Source organism: Candoia aspera, chromosome 6, assembly GCF_035149785.1.
Source record: "Candoia aspera isolate rCanAsp1 chromosome 6, rCanAsp1.hap2, whole genome shotgun sequence".
NCBI lineage: Eukaryota > Metazoa > Chordata > Lepidosauria > Squamata > Boidae > Candoia > Candoia aspera.
Genome location: NC_086158.1, coordinates 8,850,797 through 8,870,955, shown reverse-complemented (window position 1 = coordinate 8,870,955; position 20,159 = coordinate 8,850,797). Strand labels below are relative to the sequence as shown.

At 42.3% G+C, this 20,159-nt stretch overlaps 1 protein-coding gene across 1 annotated transcript in view; it reads right to left on the bottom strand.

The window, feature by feature from the left end:
• MCF2L2 (MCF.2 cell line derived transforming sequence-like 2) overlaps positions 1-20,159 on the bottom strand; it is a 127,950-nt gene that overhangs the window by 13,280 nt on the left and 94,511 nt on the right. Inside the window, exons 15-18 of the mRNA XM_063306743.1 lie at positions 16,277-16,369; positions 15,919-15,997; positions 9,814-9,886; positions 5,828-5,937 (exon numbers count right to left, since the gene is read on the bottom strand). Of these exons, the coding sequence (XP_063162813.1) occupies positions 5,828-5,937; positions 9,814-9,886; positions 15,919-15,997; positions 16,277-16,369 (355 nt within the window). The remainder of the gene's footprint in view (positions 1-5,827; positions 5,938-9,813; positions 9,887-15,918; positions 15,998-16,276; positions 16,370-20,159) is intronic.

The window sequence follows — 20,159 nt, the reverse complement described above, 5'->3', positions numbered from 1 at the left end:
GTGGGCTTGCCATACAAGCCATGTAAACAACAGGGAATTTCTAACTGTTGGAAAAGGCCATATGCAAATAGCCCCAAAACCTGGCTCTCACTGCAGCTGAACTTTGTAATTTCAGAATACTTCTCCATGTGCTTCTGCATTCTACACAGGGCAGAAGAACAACACCAGTCTTCAGTTCAGTGCTTGTGAACTTAGGGGGAGATTGTTCTAAAACCTGGGATTGCCTCTTTGTCTGTTTTCTAAAAGTGGCCTTGGTTTCATTCTCTTGGACGACAGCTTGAATGGGTGACGCTTTTCCAACTGCTTACCTGCACGCATGGGGAAACTTCCCCTGTTCAATCCATGCATGTATCAGCCTGCTGTGAAAGGCACAGATGCACAGCCAGCAAAAATCGAAGGTGTCCTTTTATGACCACCTCCAAGTGGCTGTTGCAAAGAAAACCTTACTGCAGTGCATAAGGGATGGAGGCATTAGACGAAGTAAAGATGGGAATGAGGCCATGTTTGCAGAGCGGTGATGGTGGATGGCAGGATGGAATGGAGACAGCTGTTGACACTTTTACCTTTGGGTAGAGCTCTGCGGTTCGAAAGCCCTTGTAATGTAAACCGCTTTCTAGCAAGAGCTGAGCGCTCAAGGTTAAGGCTGGTGGAAGAATTGGCTGGAGAAAAAGGCAGAGGAAGGAGAGAAGGAAGGCAGAAGGGGTTAATCTTGCAGCTTAGGAAGACTGGCCAAGGTCTAAGCTGGTGGAAAGCAGGGAAGGGACTGTTTCAAAAAATGGGAATGGCTGGGCAGCTTGAGCCCATGGCTATGGAGCAGGTAACAAGGAAGGCAGGCAACTGTGAAATCAAACCAGCTGAGCCAAACTGGTCTGTCATGCAAAGGATAATGGGCTTCATTAGTGAGCAAAATGGAAGAGGGTTGGGGATTTGCAATCCTGAAAGGACAACTCAGCGCAAAGTAATTAAAAAGCAAACATCAGTGCCCACAAAATATCCCAATGCTGTCATTGGAATTACATGCAGTGAAGTTTATACAGCATCCGTCACAAAATTATCATTTGTTTGTATACAAGAGTTTTTGTATTAAAGAGGACCACCAGTGGAACCAAAGGCATTACACATGAACGTTGCCTATAGCATCTTCACAATCTAGGCCCAAGCTGTTGGCAGCAGTCCTGTTATGGCACTTCCTCAGCAGCCATTCATTTTCTAAATATGGGAGGAACTTTCCAGCTTAAAAAAACGAACAGGGCATACTGCAACAACATGTCTTTAAAAAAAAAGTGAAATGTTCTTAAGGATTGCTTAAAAATAACAAATACAAAGCATTTTATTGTATGCAGTGTTAGACTAGTAGGAAAAGTACACATTTCAGTTAGCAGTTGTGCTAATGCTAGCAGAAAATTAGCAAATTACGAATGCAAACAAGGCAAAAGAAAAGTCTCCTTTGAGTTAAGCACAACTCCTGAGGACTTCATGGACTTCTCCAGGCAGCTTTCTTGGAAGTGGCCTGTCATTTTCATCTTCTAAGATAATTTTTTGATTTCCACTCTAGCCTATAACCGTAGGATTCCCTAGTGGTCTCTCATCTGAGTACTAAGCAGGGCCAATCTCAATTAGCTTTCTTAAATCAGCCAAGTTTGCCTAGCAAGCAATATTTAATGTAATAAATTCATGAGTTGCACAACAATTGGGGAAACAGCTTCTGCAACAGCATTTATCATAGCCCTACACCTACAGAACCAAAGGAAAGGAAGGGATTTGAAATTTGAGCACGGTAAATATGGGTTACTAAAAAAAATTTTTTTTGTACCAGTGGGTCAATAATAATATTCAATACCTCACTATTTTAAGTGACTTTAAATGCAGCAGATGAAATTGAGATTAATGTACGTGAAAGAAATAAGCAACATGACTTTGTTGCTGTGTTTTTCTGTTGATTTGCTCTATTGATTCCTACTCAGCAATACATGTACTCCCGGTTAGAAATAGGAAGGAAGGAAAGGAGGAGAGGGAGAGCTTTCCTGTTATAATTGGGAGTATGCTTTCATATGTAAAAATATTGCTTTGACTTATTGATGATCAAACAATGAGGTTAGTCCTGCCAAACCATCTTAACTATTCTGTCTTTATCATACATTTAAGACAAGAGTTTCTGAGTGATGGAGGGAATTCAACGTGGTCATCCAAAATGTCCAATCCAGGTAAGATTGGTGTCCTCAGCAAAGTGGGACAAGAGAAGGGGAATGTTGCCCTATACTGACATCACTGAGCAAGACCCTCCCTTATATGCCTACATCTTGATGCTGCTGTGTAGTCAGGCTTGGATCATGATGTCACTACAAATTGCAATGCCATGAAAGCATGTCTTGCTCCTTGCTTGCAGCAAAAAACAAGCCACTGACCCAGCTGCCGTGTTTTATGCCAGTAACTGCTAATTATTAGCTGAGAGCAGACCAGCTGCAGCCTGTGGTGGCTAGCTTGATTTTTGCCAGCAAGGAATAAATAAAGTGCCATTTAATATTGTTGGGCCACACTTGGATTGGATTTTTAAAAAATTAAACGTATCAGTTGATTTCACTGGCTCCAGTCAATGTCCCTGATGCCCCCAGCTTTGCCTGAACTAAGTGGGGGAAGAAGAGACCATTGCAGGCCTCATGATGGAGACACTGTTTGTTTGCAGGACCAGCCTTGGTCTTGTTACTTGATGCTTGCACATTATATACAAGCTTAGTGTAGGGAAATAAGAGAATAACCCTTTCCATTTCAGGCAAATGATAGGTTGATGCATCACGCAGAGCCTATGTTACCCTATTCCAGTGAGTAAGCCACAATAGACTAGGATCACAGATAACATTTAGACATGCCCCCTAGTTTATAAATCATAATAGCTGGCTTCATACAACCCATTTAGCCAAACATTCCTCATTATAGCATGGCAAGTAGTGTGAGCCTTGCCTGAAGTGTGATTATTTTCAAGGAACTTCCATACTCCCAACCAATTCACTGGCTCTTCTTTCTGGGTGACTATTACAGTTATGTACTGTGAAAAAAAAAATAAAGCCTGTTTGGCCTGCATTTAAACCATTGCTACTGTCAAATAGAACTTCCCCAAATAGATTTAAATCCATGGCACTGCTGAAAATGCCCTCCAGGACAATGAATTTATCCTCAGCATCTGAAATGATATCTCACACTTCAACAGGGAGGAAGCCCATGAGCTTTTTGTCCTGCCTATTGTACAAGCCAGGTCACTTACGCAACTCATCCCAGGCTTATTAATTTTCTCATGTACCTAGTAATCATCTTTCTAAAAAAACAACTCTCTTGTTTATCCTTATCTCACACCTGTACACCAGGTCCCTCTGGTGCAAACTATTTGTTTCTTGCCTCTAACGTACTTACCAAGGATGATTGCAATCATGCCACAAAGCCCTTCCTGGAGAATCCCAGGTTCCAAACAGGTAAAATGAATAAATTTACTTTGTTTAGCTTCATGCAGTTCCTCCGAACATCCCACTCTTGCTTACTTCAAAGTAGACACAGAGGGAGAGGTGTATGCAATTGATGCCCCTGCTAACTTTGATAGTCTTATTTTTTCCCCTGGCTCTATCTATCCACTTTTAACTTTCTCCCCATCACAACTGGAATGTGGTCCTCAAAACCTTTCCTGGAACTGGGAGATACAAGATTTTCTATCCTTCTATAAGCATCATGAAGTAACCCTTTGTTTGGATGGCTTATTTGGCTGGAACTATACAGGATCTGAAAGATGCACAGGGTAGGGGGAAGAGGAGCAAAGATATTTGTGCATTGGATTCTGGCAGACATATATCCCCATTTCTGTTGCCAAAATGTTGGCAGGCCTGCCTTCAGCAGCGATTGAAGAGATCCAACGTTAAACCATTGTTGAATTTCTTGTCAGCCAGCAGGGGGTGCACAAGAGATGCCGTATTTGCAAAAAAGATTCAAGACTGCCATTCTGCTGTTTAAAACTTTGGGAAGAAGCTATCTAGCTAGGCTCCTGCCACTGCATTTTGTCCAAACTGCTAGCTTTCCAGAGGCAGCATGGGGAACTCCAAGACTTGAAAAGAACACTCCTTTTTTTTCCATGCACAGGATGTTTCAGCTTAATGAAATTGACTGCAGGTTGATCTGCCTGACCAGGTTGCCCCAGCATGAATTCAGGTTGACTGTTTCTCAAGGCCAGGCACGCTTTATCTGCCACTAGCCCACAAGAAAAACCACCTCCGCTCTTCTTTTCCTGCTGTGCATCAGAAGGAGTGTTTTCTGACCTGGGCTAGTTGAAGCAGTGTGTCCTCTCCAGGCAGCAAATGTGTACTGTGGCAGGAACACTCCCTCCCCTCTGGTCACTGGTTGCTGCCCTCCATGGCCATCTTATTCTCGGCTGCTAGGCTGCCTGCCCCTTCTGAAAGAATCTTGATGATGAACCTCAATTATTGCTATTGTTGCGGTTCCTGTTTCCATATCACTGGTGGACTTTCGGGTTTGTTTTTTTTAAATAAGTTTATCAGTGGAATGGTGAAATGATAGATCTCTTGTTTATTATTCTTACCCAGGTAAAATTGACAATAATTCTGCCAGTTCTCCTTCCTCCCTCCCTCCCTCCCTCCCTTCCTCTAATCAGCCAATAGATGCATCCAATGGGAAGATGCCAAGTACAAGGGAGGCTCACCCAAAAGGTCTCCTATTGCAAATCACATGTCCTCAAAGGCCTACCGCTGAAAGCAAAGGGACTGGTGCTTGCTCTCCTGGCATGGAATCGAGAAGCAGGGGGATTCACCAATCAGGGGCCAAGGCCAGGACAGCCCAGACAGAATGCCACCCATCATCACCACCATAGCCAAAGCAGAGGAAGGGGTTGAAATCCAGAAAGGGATTTCTTAAGCTGGCTTCCTTTCCACCTGGTTTATACCCAGCAGTCAAGCAGCTCAAGACTGCAGTGTGTATTTTACTGGGGAAAAACATACTGTGGAAGATCATACAACCTACATAAGCGAGAAGCTATCAGCAGGAGCAAAGCTTCTTATGTTTCTCAGTCCACTGTCTACATTAGCGGCTGGTGACCACTTCAGTCTATGAGTGGTGCTGTATAATCTTGGTTGATGGTCAAGTCACAAGAACCTCTCCTGGAAGGAAACTATCAGCCCTTTTTTCTCTGCAGTCTCTCAAATCTCACACCAGAAAGCTAAACTCTCTCCAGATTTGGTGACCTTGCCACATTCTCCATCACTCTTAAATTTTCATGTTTAAAATTACTTTAGTAATTATTAAATCATGTTAATAACGCCCCCAGACCAGCTTAGGGATAGATCATCATGGAGAAAATCTGTGTGGTTGCTAAGAGTCAACACCGACTTGAAGTGACTGGGTGAGCCTCCCCCTTGGCTAGATAGGGAGCCAAGCACCTGCTCTCCATGCAAAAGGCCCCAGGTTCTATCTTCACCTGCATCAGTTTACAGGATAGCAAGTAGCCAAGTTGCAGGTAATACAAAAGTTGTGCCGTAGCCACTTCCAGGTACTGATCACTGGATTCCCCTATCCCTAGCCAACCCTAAGCATTCAGGACATCAAATGAGGAGAAGGTTGATCCTTTCCATGCACACGTATGCAAACTGACCACAGGAACTGTGTCTCAACTGTATGCAAGGCCTGTAACAGGGGAATCTCTTATCTGCAAGAGCAAGACAGAGTCAACAATGTCACTGTACTGGTCCCTATGTTGACAGCCTAACTGCCTAAGAGTTTCTGCCCCATGGCCCATTTCTTCTAGCCTTTCAGCGAGATGGTCTTCTGCAATGCCTACCTCTTTTCTGCCTGGTGCTGGGGCTCACGTTCCGGTCCCGGTTGTTGGACGTCTCCAAGCTTGAGAGTTCAGATTTATTTTCGCACAAACTCATCGATTTTCTGCCATACCTTGTAGAGTCAAAAGAGATGCAACAATCATGGTTAGGTGACTGCTAATGGGTTGAAACAGGACTGTTGCAACAAGCAGGGCTTCTTAGTATGTTCTTACTGGGACACTTGTTTAAAAATGTTCCTCTCAGAATAGTTGTGAACATGTATGTGTATACAGGTAGACCTTGCTTAACAACAGCCCTGTTTAGCAACCATTCAAAGTTGCAACGGAGCTGAATAAGTAACTTTACGGCCAGTCTTCACATTTACAACCGTCGCAGCATCCTCATGGTCACGTGATAGACATTTGGGCACTCTGCAACCAGTGGGTATTAATGACCGTTGCAGCATCCTGCAGTCACATGATCGCCATTTGTACATGTTACAGCTGGCTTCTGACACGCAGAGTCAATGGAGACTCTGGCAGTGAAATTGCAAATCATGGTCACATGATGTCTCGCTTAACAACCAACTGGGAAGTGATGTTGTAATTGTCCCAATTGTGGTTGCTAAGTGAGGACTATCTGTCTGTGTGCATACACATATGAAAACAACTAAACTGAGTGAGATGGGCGGGGAATAAATTGGATGGATAAATAAATAAACGAACAACTATAAACAAGCTGCATTCAGCCAACGTACATAAACCAGTTGCTGAATCATTTTTTGGATTTGTACAATGCCTTGAACCATAACCTAACCAAAGGGGTTGATGCACAGAATGCTAAGGCACATACACCGACAGAACTCAACAAGGTTAATGTTAAGCAGGTCTAGTATATATCGTACCATTGCAGTCTTTGGCTGCTGTCAACTCAGCCTCTCCCACGCCCACAGGACTCTTTCTCGTAGCCAGGTTAAAGATCCATCCATCCATCCAACAGAAAAGGACATGGACATAAAATCTGCTGCCCCAATTGCTGATCCCAATTCTGCCACAATAACAGGATCAGCAAACTTCTGCCTGGCAGTGCCTAGAAGTGGCCAGTGGATGGCCATGGAGATCATGTGAACCAGCATGAACTTCCAGAATCATGCAGTCCTGATTGTCCTGTGCCTTTATTTATGGTTCTCACCCTGAACAGGTTCCAAAAGTCCTTGAAAACCTGGTTGTTCTCCCAGGCCTTGGTGCTGGGTGGGTGTTGAGCCCCAATAGGTTTTGTTTTTTGTTTTTATTTCTGCTGTATATGATCCTCTCTTCTGGACATGCATGATTTCTTTCTTAATTTGTATTGTTTCCTGCTTTTAAAATGTAAGCCTCCAAACTCCTTTGGAGTTGCGGTGGCCTCTAAGTTAGATGAGTAGAGTAGAGTAAAAGTAATGCTGCCCCATCACCAAAGGCAACATCAGCAACTGTGGTGCCTTGCAGACGTGGCCAGAAAGTACAGCTCTGTGAACAGTCCCTGGAAGTGATGATCAGCTAGGCCAATGTTTTTCAAACTGGCAACTTTAAGACATGTGGAGTTCAGCTCCCAGAATTCTGGCTGGGGAATTCTGGGAGTTGAAGTCCACACATTTTTTTTTCTAAAGAACTTTATAAGCTTTCAGAATATATGAATGAATGAATGAATGAATGAATGAATGAATGAATGAATGAATAAATAAATGCAGGTCTGCAGGCCAGCTGTGCTCTTTTCAGCCTATGCCACAGCACATTATCTTAGAGCCCAGGTTGTACAACTCTGAGGTCTCAAGGGCCACACAGACTCTGTGGGGTGTGTTGGAGGCTGTATTCCAAAAGAGGATGGGGCCAGGGCGTTACAGGGGTTTCCTTTTTCTTCTTAATAAGAATTTTATTAAATTTCAAAGCAAAGATAAAAGCTACGAAAAAACAAAAAACTACAAAAAAAAAGAAGAAAAACTAAAAAGATGTGAAAAAACAAGAGAATTTTTTTTTCAGAGTTACAAAATGAGGTGACTTCCGACTTTTAACAGCAAGAATATTCAAAAATTTTCCTTAATCAATCTCTTACTCTATATTAAACCAAAACCACATTATTTCTATAAATCATTCCACTTTGGCACATTATAAAAATCATTATGTACAGATACTCCCTCCCCTTATATTGAAATAAAGAAAAAAAAAAATCATATGAACCTCCTAAACAACTTTCCCCCCAAAAGGTAGCACTTATTTAATTATTCCCTTCCTACTACTATTTCTGTCTACAACAATAAAAATCAAACTAAAAAGCACATAAATTGTCTGCCATTATACTTAATAGTACAACAATTTTAATAATCTTTATCTTAGTAAACCCAAAACCAAAGCATTCTTTACTCTAATAATCCAAATCCTTAAAGACAAATAACACCAACCAAACCCTAAAAGCAGTCCAGATAAATGTTCTTTAACCCTTATCTCACTTCAGAATAAACCAGAGCATTTACATACCCCCACAATGCGCACAGAGCTTTTCTCTTGAAAAATTAAACAGCCCAACTACCCCCCTCAAAAACTCTGACTTCTCTTCAGGAGACCTCCCATACATAATAACCCGTTCTTTTTCATGGCATTCTTCCAGAAGATCAATTTCACTTGTGGCTTGCAAATCTCTCTCTCCCTTAAATTTCTCGAACTCCACTATCCAATCTGCATCCAACATCTCAACAGAATCCCAATCTCACTCTTAGAAGAAACATTTCTATCACTGTTAAGTTTCTCAATTTCATCCACTGCATCCCCAATCAGATGACACATCTCAGACCTCATATTTTCCACAATGTCCTCAATGTCTTATTTATTTATTTATATTTATATTTCAAATTTCTATCACTGCCCATCTCTCCTGAAAAGGAGACTCTGCATAAAAGCTTGATAGGAGTCAGAAAGAATCTGTTTAAAATCTTGGTGGAAGTCAGAGAAAATCTGTTTAAGATCTTCCATGTCTCATGCAGTAGATTATGGCACCCCCTAGGAGCTTAACCAGCGAAAGCCGAAGATATGGAAAAGTTCCAGAGTGCGTTTACACAAAGTAAGAGCGAGATAAGCAGACAGTTCCCAAGGGAAAGTAGAAAGAGAAAGCTGAAGGTTCAAATCAGGTGATTCAATGTGTAGGAGAATGCTAATATCTTCAAATTTAGTACAAAAATAATAACAGGAAGACAATTGTTTACTCTCAATCCTCCTTAATATTTGGAAGGAAAACAAAGTCCAAAACTTAAAGAAGAATTTTTAAAAAGTAATCCCAAAAATAACGATAAACATCAAGAGAACCCGCTTCTCCTCACTGTAGAAAGCCTCTCTTAGGGTACACACACTTAAAAAAATATATCAATTTGGTGATTTAGAAATGGGGAGGCCAGTCTTAATGTCCCTTTAAGGCTGCAGTGCAGCTTGGAAAATGATGATGTCCCCACCTCCCGGCTAGCTTTTACGAAACGCTGTTTGCGATCTTCTGGCTACAAGCAGCCGTCTGGAGGACAGATGGGGTGTTTCCTGGTGCTTTCCTTTACCCGGAGAACACTCCTGGGCTTAGGAAAACCTGCATGAGCCCGAACAAAATTACTGCATGGTCAGCTCCACCTGCTAAACCCACAGGCAAAGCTGTTCAGTCCACCATGTCCCCACCGGAAATTGCCGCATTTCAGGGGTTTTCAAGGAATGCCATGCATGTTTAAGCACTTGAAAGGGTTAAGACACTTATTCATTTATTTAAATTGTAAGCCACCCAACTCCAACGGACTATTTAGTTTCTCATTCCCTACCCAGATCCCCACAAATGCAAAAACCACAGGGGTAACCGCAGATGTGGGGTCAAAACAAGTCAAGATGGCATCTACAACCATGCGATTCCCCCGGCTGGCACGTTTTGGGCCCCAACCTCAGAAAGCACCAGAACTGCTGACAAGCCATAGGAAGACTCTAGGCCACGCTGTTTGGGGGTCTCATACCTGGAGGAGTTGGATGCATTCATTGGTGCGTGATATACGCTCTCTGTGATTCTTTGGTGAAGCTGGCTTGCTTCTGTTAACAGAAAAAGAAGGAAGAACAAAGTGAATATTTCTTTCCATTTGTATACATATCAGAATGAATAAACTGGTTGATAAAACCTTTTTACAGTAGCCTTGACTTGTTTCTTTTGTTTAATAGATTCCTCTGTACAGGTAGTCCTCTTGTAACAACCACAATTGGGTCTGGAATTTTGGTTGCTAAGCGAAGCAGTCATTAAGTGAATTCAACCTGATTTTACGACCTTTTCTGTGGCAGTCATTAAGTGAATCACTGTGGGGTGCTAAGCAAACCACATGGTCATTAAGCGAATCACGCAGTTCCCCATTGACTTTGCTTGTCAGAAACTGGCTGGGAAGGTCAACATGACCATGGGACACTGTTACGGTCGTAAGTGTGAACCAGTTGCCAAGTGCCCAAATTGTGATCACATGACTATGGGGACACTGCAACAGTTGTAAGTGTGAGGACCGGTCATAAGTCTTTTTTTCAGCACCACTGTAAGTCCGAACCATCACTAAATGGATGGTTGTTAAGCGAGGACTACCTGTAGTGTTTTTATTTTTATTTTTGAATTCGCCACCCAGAGTGCCATTGGTAGATATGTGGCTATATACATTTGTTAAATAAATAAATACATTGCATTTCTTGGACTCTATCCCATTACAACTTTAACATGAGCTGAAGGGATGAATTGGCTGAGTGCCTGATCTGTGTTTTATGAGGAAAGGAAAATAATTATGGAATTAGATGGTGTTTTATCCTATACATTTTACCTCCACAAAACTCTTGGACTTCACTGTTCCACATAATAATGATCAGGTATACCTAATGCAGCTTTCAATAACTTTTTTCATCAGGGTAGGCACTGGTACAAAAATCATTACTGCATGCTGAAAATCATCACTCCTGGGCCAAGAAGCCCCTCTTTAATAGGTAAATTCCTAGGAAAAATTAGTAGATGGTGGTAGTACCATATGTCAGTCCTTTGAGGTTGACGGTCATGAAACAGACAGTGCAAGAATTAACAGGAATTCTACCTTATTGTTGAAGGGTGTAATAACAGAATCTTAAAAGCCTGACAGAGTTTCCTTCAGCCCCCTCTTATACCAAACAGATTCAAGGTGGGTTGTTTTGCGTTTCTTTCTCACACCTTCTTCTTCCTCCCCAAGACTGAGTCATCTCCCATTTCATTTTAATTATTCCTGCATACCTTCTTCAAGGTTATCTATGAATTCAACTATATCATACAACAGAAATGTCAAAGTTTAACTAACTGCTATTATTCTCCACGTGTGGTACTGAGAAAGGCATTTCATTTCCTTGATAAACATACATTTATGGCTTCTTCCACACTGTGTTTACCATTGTTGGGGAATTTTTGACCCTCTAGATTTTGTAGGGTACCAATTCCCATCAGCCCACCCAAAATGACCAGGCAAGATAGGATTTGCAGGGTAACAATATCTGGAAGCACAGTTTCCTGCTCCTGATCTACTGTAAACCCTGGGAGAAAAAAGAGGAAGAGATAGGAACATTTGCCTGGCTTTGAATCGGACAGGTTCAAGATTCTTCAGAGATGAGAAATTTGTCTCTTCCCACCCATAAGTGCTGGCACTAGAAGGGTTTAAATTCACTCATTTATTTTCTATTGAATTTCAACATGCAAGTTCTGGTTTTGGTGTACTTTTCTACCCTTAGCAGGGCAAGTAGGCTCAGCAACCCAACACATTTTCCTGCTCTTCCAACATGATATTAGAAATCAAGAGCTAATTCTGCCATGGGTAAAAAAGTACATCATTTATTGTAAGTTAACATGGAAACAGTTGGTGGACTCTGCAGTCTTGTTCCCAATGGGAAGAGGAAGTGAAGTCTTATTGTTTGCGGTCTAAGACAATACCTAGTTTGGCCCGGGGTCTCCTAGAAAAGCTCAGGTCACTATTAAAAGCATCAGTGGGCTGCTTCATGCAATAGGTACCGCTTCGGCGTGCAGGTAACGGCGTTCCGTGTAGTCATGCCAGCCACATGACCACGGAGGAAGTGTCTACAGACAAACGCCGGCTCTTCGGCTTTGAAATGGAGATAAGCACCGCCCCCTAGAGTCGGACATGACTGGACTTAATGTCAAGGGAAACCTTTACCTTTACCTTTACTAGGCCTGCTTTGCCTACAACATCTGTCAATATTCAAGCATGACCATTTTATGCTTGACTTTGGCTGGTGTAGAGGGAATAAGGAACAGCCTAAAGGAGGGGAGGAAGAGCCACTAACACAGCAGTAATCAGGTAAGAGGGGCTGGAACCCCTTCCAAGAAACTAATTTGAGAAAACATCTCAGGCGAGCCCCTCTCTCATTCACATGAAGGTAAAGGGAGGGAGTGGAGAAGCACATGCAGATTTGCAAGATTCTGTTCCTATAGCTGTTAACAATAAAAGTAGACCTGACCTACATGGCATTGGTTCCTTAGTCTGGTCTACCTTGTGGGGCTGACAGTCGGTATATTTGAAAAACAACCTATGTATGCCCACATTGTAGTGCCAGGAACTGTAGTTTATCCTGGAAATTGACTAGGTAAGGTAGATTTGTGTGCTTTGGATTTTATGGGCATAGAGATTGGCTCTGTTGCCATGACACACTTAACTGGGACACTTTGGGGGTTAAGTGTTCCATGGGACACCACAAAGGATTTAACTGACCCTAACCAAGGAAAAGATCCGGGGGACTTGATGGATGGCTTAATAAAGACTCAGCTGAATTTCCAAACAGCTGCAGCTTGGCTCAAAAGCAGGGACTCCTGTGAGCACAGGGGTGGAATAGCTCTTAAGGAATATTTAGATAGGCTGTTGTAGGGCAGTAGAAAAACACTGCCTGAGGGTCAGATATGAAAGAAGTGATAATAAATCAGTCTAGCCCAAAGCAACAAGCAAAGCCCAGGAGACTCAAACTGTGCAATCAACCAGGAAGAAGTTTTTCCCCTGTTGTCAGGTGAGCCTTTCAGAGGGGTTGGGCTTGGGGTGGGGGAGACTTTGTTCCTTATTTTCCATAATAGGCAGAGGGAATCTCCAATAGAAGAGGGAATCTCTTCCAGGACCAACCACCCCAGTTGTGGGAAGAGGGCTGATGAACCAGAAGAAATTGGTCATCTAGGGCAGGGTTCCTCAACCTTGGCAACTCTAAGCTGTGCAGACTTCAACTCCCAGAATTCCCCAGCCAGCAAAGCTGGGAGTTGAAGTCTGCACAGCTTAGAGTTGCCAAGGTTGAGGAACCCTGATCTAGGGAAACAAAGAGCTAGAGGCAATTAAGAGGATTTTCATTAATTTATATGATGCTGTTCTGTCCTTGCTACTTTTTTAGTCTACTTGTCTCAGCCTTGCGAGGTAATCCAGACAAGCAGCACATCCAGGAGCACTAGCTCTATCTTTATTGTAAGGTTACATTGAGAGAATCTTGCAAGACTGAAAATGCATCTCTTCTTCTTCACCATGCTGGCTGGGGAATTCTGAGAGTTGGAGTCCACACATCTTAAAGCGGCCAAGTTTGAAAAACACTGGTTAGAGCAATGGAGAGTTTTTCTCGGCCCCAATCTGAAATTTGGCCAGACTTACTCTTCTCTTGAGGAAAAAAATGGAAATTTAGTGGGCAGTTATCACGAATCATGATTACTTGGTGGGAATTTCTTTTATAGTGATTTCAGACAGGCCAAGGGAGAGTGATGTCTTAAAGATACCGATCCCTTGACTGAGACTTCTAAGGTTGCCTTAGCATTCATTCCTTGGGGGAGTGGGGGGTTTAAGGCAGCACAGAAGGGGACAGAGCGCCCTCCTCCCACTTTGCCACAGCTGGTACAGAATCAAGCCAGCAGCCAGAGCCAGGCTGAGCAGCTATCTGAGCAGCTGCAGCTTGGCTAAACATATGCCCCAAGGGCTGGGCTGTGCTCAGGAGGGAGAAGAGGGAACACAGGGGAAAGAACAGTTTTAATGGTGTCTTGTACTCCACCCAATAGAAATCTTGGTGTCTACAGGGGAGGGAGAAGTCAACTCAGCAACATCATGAGGCTGTATTGCCTCAGAAAAATAGTGCAGCGTAGCTTCATTTTAGAGGAGAAGGTGGTCTGTGGTAGAGGAACCAAGGCAAAATGTTTAGACAGGGTGCACACACATTTGCATCAACCACCTTGAAGAGTTGGTGGAAGCTCACGGACTTTTTGTTGAAGGAAGAAAAGACTGAACTGATGATTTAGGGATAAAAAGGGTTAAAGAGGAAGGGGAGAAAATTAAGATGGCAATTACTTGATGGAAAGAAGGGCAGACGTCAAAATTCTATGTTTTCTTACTTTTCCTTTTTTTCTATCTTGTTTTTTTCCTTTCATATTTCCCTTTAATTTTCTATACTTTTATTGTATTGAAAAAAATTTACACACAGACAGAAACACAGACACACGGAGTTGGTGGAAACTATGGCCAGGAGGCGATGTTGGAGGCCTCACCTCAAGATGTGCTGAAGACAGTCCCTCATGTCCTTGTCATCTCATAGTTAGACTGCCGTAATTTCCTTTACACAGGGCTGTCCTTGAAGACCACCCAGAAAGTTCAGCTACACAAAATGCAGCCACCCACGTACTTCCTGGCCTGTTGCAGCACCACCATGACATACCGGTGTTGTGAGGACTGTCAGTTAGTTTCCAGGTGCAATTCCAGATGCTGATCACTACATCTGAAGCCCTATGGAGCTCAGGGCTTGCATAACTAAGAGACTATCTTTCTCAAATATCTTCCGCCAGTCTTATCTGGGTGATGAGAGGACACCTGCTGAATACCCCCTCTGATCAGGGGATCCAAAAGTGGGCAGTCACTCTGTAACAGTGTCCCTCACTCCCATGCCTTTCCAGATGCTGGTAAAAATCTGGAAGTTCTTCAAGGCTATTGGTGATAGATGACCATGGAACCATTAGCATTCATCCTAAGTTTGGATTTAGTATTATTGTGACAATTGTTGTTGTTTTATTGTAAAGGATATTTAAACATCTGTATACTGTCTGGAACCTGCTTCAATTAAGGAGACACCAACATCACACAAATAAAATTTAAAAATAAACCTTGGGATAGCTGTTTAAAAAAGTGCTCTGCAGCTTAGAAATAAGACTGGTTCTTCCTCTTTCTGACTTTTTAATTTCCTTAGATCAGGGGCATCTGGAGCAGGCATAAAAAAAAGTCAAAATGGCATCTGCACGATGGAAGCTCCACTGCTTTTTAATATGCATCACATGAGGAACCCATCGAAAAAAGGGGTGGGGCTTTGATCATGCAATCGCAACTGCCATCTTGACTTTTTTGGCTCTTGCAGACACCCCTGACCCTGATGGCAGATGGGGATGGAACAATTTGTGAGACTTTTCCATTCTCCATAGTTTGTCTCTCCCTGTTCCCTTCTGTTGAATTTCAAGAAAAGCAGGAATGATGGCTCTCATCCCTCTTCTACTAAAGTCCTGGAGAGGCAAATTAATTGGTCTCTTTCTGGAACAAGGGCTCATGTATTCTAGGCACAAGTAATGCAGACTAATTGCACCCCTCTTGCTTACCCATTGTCTCCAACAACCAGGCCATTGCAGACTTTCAAGAAGTCAAGCTCCACTAGTACAATTCAGGGTTTACTAATGTAGGGTTCTATGACAGTAACTAGCAGCATTCCATATCATTGCATGGAAAGATCCAGTCAAGGATCTCTGAATGATCCAGTCAAGGAAGAGATGCAGCAAAATTAACCACATACCCTGGTTGATCAGGAAACATGGTTGATCAGAAAAATGGCCAGGGTGCATTTGCATTCTGCATCTCTCTCATATAGGGATGTACTTGTTCTGGGGGTTCAAAGGGATGATTAAGAATGCAACTGATTTATATATATTTTGGCACACTGTGGTTCTCTTGTGGTGTCTTGATGCACTCTAGTTGCAGTTTGGAACATGTTTCTACAAGCTTTCAGAAAGGGAAAGTATGTGCAATATTGATGTGTCTTACAGCTACAATCCCCTTTATACAGCATCCTACCTCTGCAAGCTTCCAGCTGTCCTGTTAGGACTTTCCTAATCTCTGACACCCAGGTGTTCTTCAATTCCATAGACGCTGCCTGAAAAACAGGATACATAACAATGGCAAGAAATCCAGGCAAGGGTTTTGCTAGGAAGTTTTGCATCTAATATATATCTCCCATTCCTTCCTTTCCTATTGATTCATTTAACCACTTTTATCCCTTTTGGGGGCCTAAGCAAAATCTTACTCCTTTTTTAGTCTCACTTTGGCCCCAACTCTTTATTTTCTCCTTCTGTAATTCCAGAAAAATCAATAATACCATGAAATATTAGCAGGAAAAACAACTGGAAATGAAGAAAAGTGCCACCTGCAGTACCTGAATGATATAGACCTCTTCTCTGCCATTGTACCAGATCTCAAATTTCTTATTATCACCTTTGACGTTTTCAGTAATGCCAACAGTGCTCATCTGTTTGAAAGAGAAGTTTGAATGCAGAACATGATCACTGGCCATTGCGATGCATTTTGTTCATTTTAGTTCACCTTAAAAACACATGCACATGAAACCTCTACAACATGCAGACCTTCCTTAACAGGAAGGCCTTCAGCTTGTATGATAGAGCCAAGTCCACTCTGAAACCTGACTCCCTTTCCACAAAAGCTATCTGTTTCCAGCCTGTAAGTGACCCTACCCCTTGTCTTGTCACTGCCCAATTTCAATGATCCATAGAATGTTCACGTACAGTTTGGCTTCTCCTAAAGAACTAAAAGGTCAGTTTAGAGTCCTAAAGACACAAGAAAAAGTTCCTAATGGGGATTTCAGACCAAGCCCCACTTCGGAAGCTGTCTTCCATCAAGGTCACAATCCCTAAATTACAGCAATAGTATCTGACATTACAACAATGGGGACTTATAATGTGGCACCCAGGTGATATTTTAACCTTGTCTAGATTTAAAGGTTGCCTTAGCATTCAGTCCTGGGGGGTATAAGTGTAGCAGGGAAAGGCACAGGGAATGTTGCCCCTTAACTACACTCACTATGCCACAGGTAGTACAGAAGCAAACCAGTAGTCAGGAAAATGCTGAATTTTCAGATGTCCAGCTTCCTGTTGTCAGGAAGATAGATAAAATAAAAGGGAAGAATGTTGAATCAACTAAAATGTATGAAGATGACATTCCCTGGTTGACTTTATGCAGATTGTTCTGATTTCTACTTCATTATAGTCTATAGTTAATACTTATGCAGACATTCTCTTGCTCTGCATATCTAGAATTCAAAGCATATGATGATATATATTGTAAACCACAAAACCTATGAAGTTCTAAAATGTCCTTCTGTGAGAAAAGACTCACGTAGGGCTAAAAAAATGTTTGGCAGCAGTATAGAGGCAATTAGGTTAAAACTAGAATGTGATGGGAGCCCAGAAGACTGTTAAGGGTAACCTCACCTTAAAAAGAAATCAAGAGTGAAGAGAAATCTGTTTTGCTCCAGGTTCTATTTGAGGTATAATCTGGCAGCTGTTCTAACTTGAGATAGATACTGGAGATCTCAGGGTTACCATTATTTTGTTCTAGTGTGTGTGTATATACACACTAGATTATATTATTTCCAGTTTCTACAGCAGACCTAGCTTTCTAGAGGAGTGTTGCTCAACCTCGACAACTTTAAGATGTATGGACTTCAACTCAGCAGAATTCCCCAGCAGATGCTGGCCGGGGAATTCTGGAAGTTGAAGTCCACACATCTTAAAGTTGCCAAGGCTGAGAAACATTGCTCTCGAGCTGCCTTTCTCAACTTTTTGACCCTGGAGGAACCCCCGAAATATTTTTCAGGCCTCGGGGAACCCCTGCGCATTCAGGCTCAAATATAGGCCAGAAGTTACAAAATTATATTCATTTCATGCGTAGGCCTGTATATAGGCATTAACAGTGTTCTTAAAGAATGAAACATGCCTTTTTAATGTGAAGTTGCCTGAATTTGAAATAATTTTTTAAATAAATTGTGGTCTCCCAGGGAACCCCTAGTGACCTCTCATGGAACCCTAGATTTCCACAAAACCCTGGTTGAGAAAGGCTGCTCTAGAGAATCTATAATGCTGGGAAAGGTGGAAGGAAAAAGAGGATGGTCAACAACAAGGTAGATGGACTGAATTACAGCAGCGATGGGTGTACCTTAAGGGCCAGGTTGGGGGCAGGTCATCCTCAAAAAAATCTATGTGGTGGCTAAGAGTTGACACCAACTTAATGGTACATAATCAATCAAAGCATGTATGTATGTATGTGAATATTCTCCTCTGACCTGCCAATTTTGATGGAATCTTTCTACAAGTGGATGGAAAAGAAAAAAGCAAGGCAGTTCCAAATAACAATGACAAGCCAGTCACATCCTGGACTGTAAGATTCAAATCTTCTACCATATGATAGCAAAACACCACATATTGAATGGACATGTAGTTGACACTGGGCTCTCTACATTTAGCTACAGGAAGGATGGCTCTCTTTCTGTGTAGAACCTTCTCTTTGTCTGCACTGTGAAAGTCATTTTTGAGGGGACGAGGGCAAATTCTGCCTTGCAATTTACTATTAAAACTGGAAACCGAAATACCATATTTATAACTGGTGTCATGAGTACTGATGGCGAGCAGGAGGGGCCCCCTGTCCAGGGGGGAAAATGCATGCATAGTAGGGAGGAGTTGAGCAGCCATTCAAAGAGACACAGAACAGACCCGCCTTGACTTTTGGGGTTTATCTGTCTGGGCTTTCCCACGCTGCTTCAGTTTGTCAGGATTTTCTGTCTAATGTAGCAGTAAATAAACACTAGAGACCTATTCCTCGTCTCAGCGTGGTTCCTGACTGTTAGGACAACTGGACAGTTAAGGGCACATTTCTGCAAGTGCTGTTTGCACAGACCGTAACCAGAAGCCACAGTCAATATATATCTGCTTACAAAGGTGCGTTTATTTGCTGGGTTTTGAATCTTAGTATTTTGAGATAGATATCTAAACCTTGGATAAAAATCTCTCCCAGCCTCTGCCCTGAAAGTAAACCTAAGATTACCGATAGAGGCTAATGTGTTCTAGCCTAACGTGTGTGGGTAGCTTTTACTGAGCAAACAGTAAAAACTGTTTGTATGCCAAGAGCTGCACTCCCGATGTAATGAGGCCAGGAGAAAGACTCTATTGGATTTGATTTCATTCATTCTTACATTTGGAATGTTTGTATTTCATAAAACAATAAATCACCTCTCCCGTTTGCAAGTAATTCATATTGTACTTTAAATTGGTTCAGTAATTCCCTCCACTTCCTCCTTACTGTCCAAAGATGCTTAACATGGTGTTAAGCTTGCAGGGAGATTCTTCAGTCAATTGTTGCCCAGTCTGCAGTGTGGGATGGACAAAATCTGGTTTTCAAGGAACGGTTTTTAGGACTTTGCAATGCATGATCCCCCAGTTTGCTATCAACAGCATGCAACAGGGAGAAGTCTGTGCAGTCAAAAAGGTGAAGATCGCTCATTCTGCCTTGAATTGGTAATTCACACCTTTTGTCACATTAAAGATCGACGTTTCTTGAAAACTTTGGAAGGGCTGCACCCAAGACTTTCTGGGATTGCTATAGGGCCTCTGGTTATGATCTTTTGTACTAAGTCACCCAACAGTTGGGTCAACTGGGAAGGCTGGTACTTCATTATGGACAACAGCTGCTGCTTATAGTGAAGCAACGCTTTTGCTAACTACAGGGCATTTCTCTCCAAATGTCATGGGAAGCAAAGCTGCTGATACCTGGGTGAAGCACCTCTAGCTACAGTGGAGCTGGAATGATCATTTAGTGTAATTCCTGCTTTGTATAATGCATCTCAGACAAATAACTGTCTATCTCTTCTCGAACATACCTGATGAATGGAAACCCACCATACCGATCGGAAGTTGATTCCACCGTTGAACTGCTCTCTCTTTTGGGAACTTAAAAAAAATGGAGTCTGTCTTCCTGTAACTGAACTCTGGAATGATGGACAACAGATCTTGGCCTTCTTCTGTGTGATCTTTTTGCAGATATTTGACGAGTACTATTAGATCAAACTCCATCTTCTCTTCTCCCTCCCAATTCCTTCCACGTTTCTTCATAGAACTTACTTTTTGGTTCCCTGATCATCTTCACTGCCATTCTCTGAACCTTTTCCTATTTGTCTGAATCCATCTTAAAGTGTGGTGCTAACAATGGACACATTTCTGAAGGGGGGATCCAATAAGTGGAATCATGAC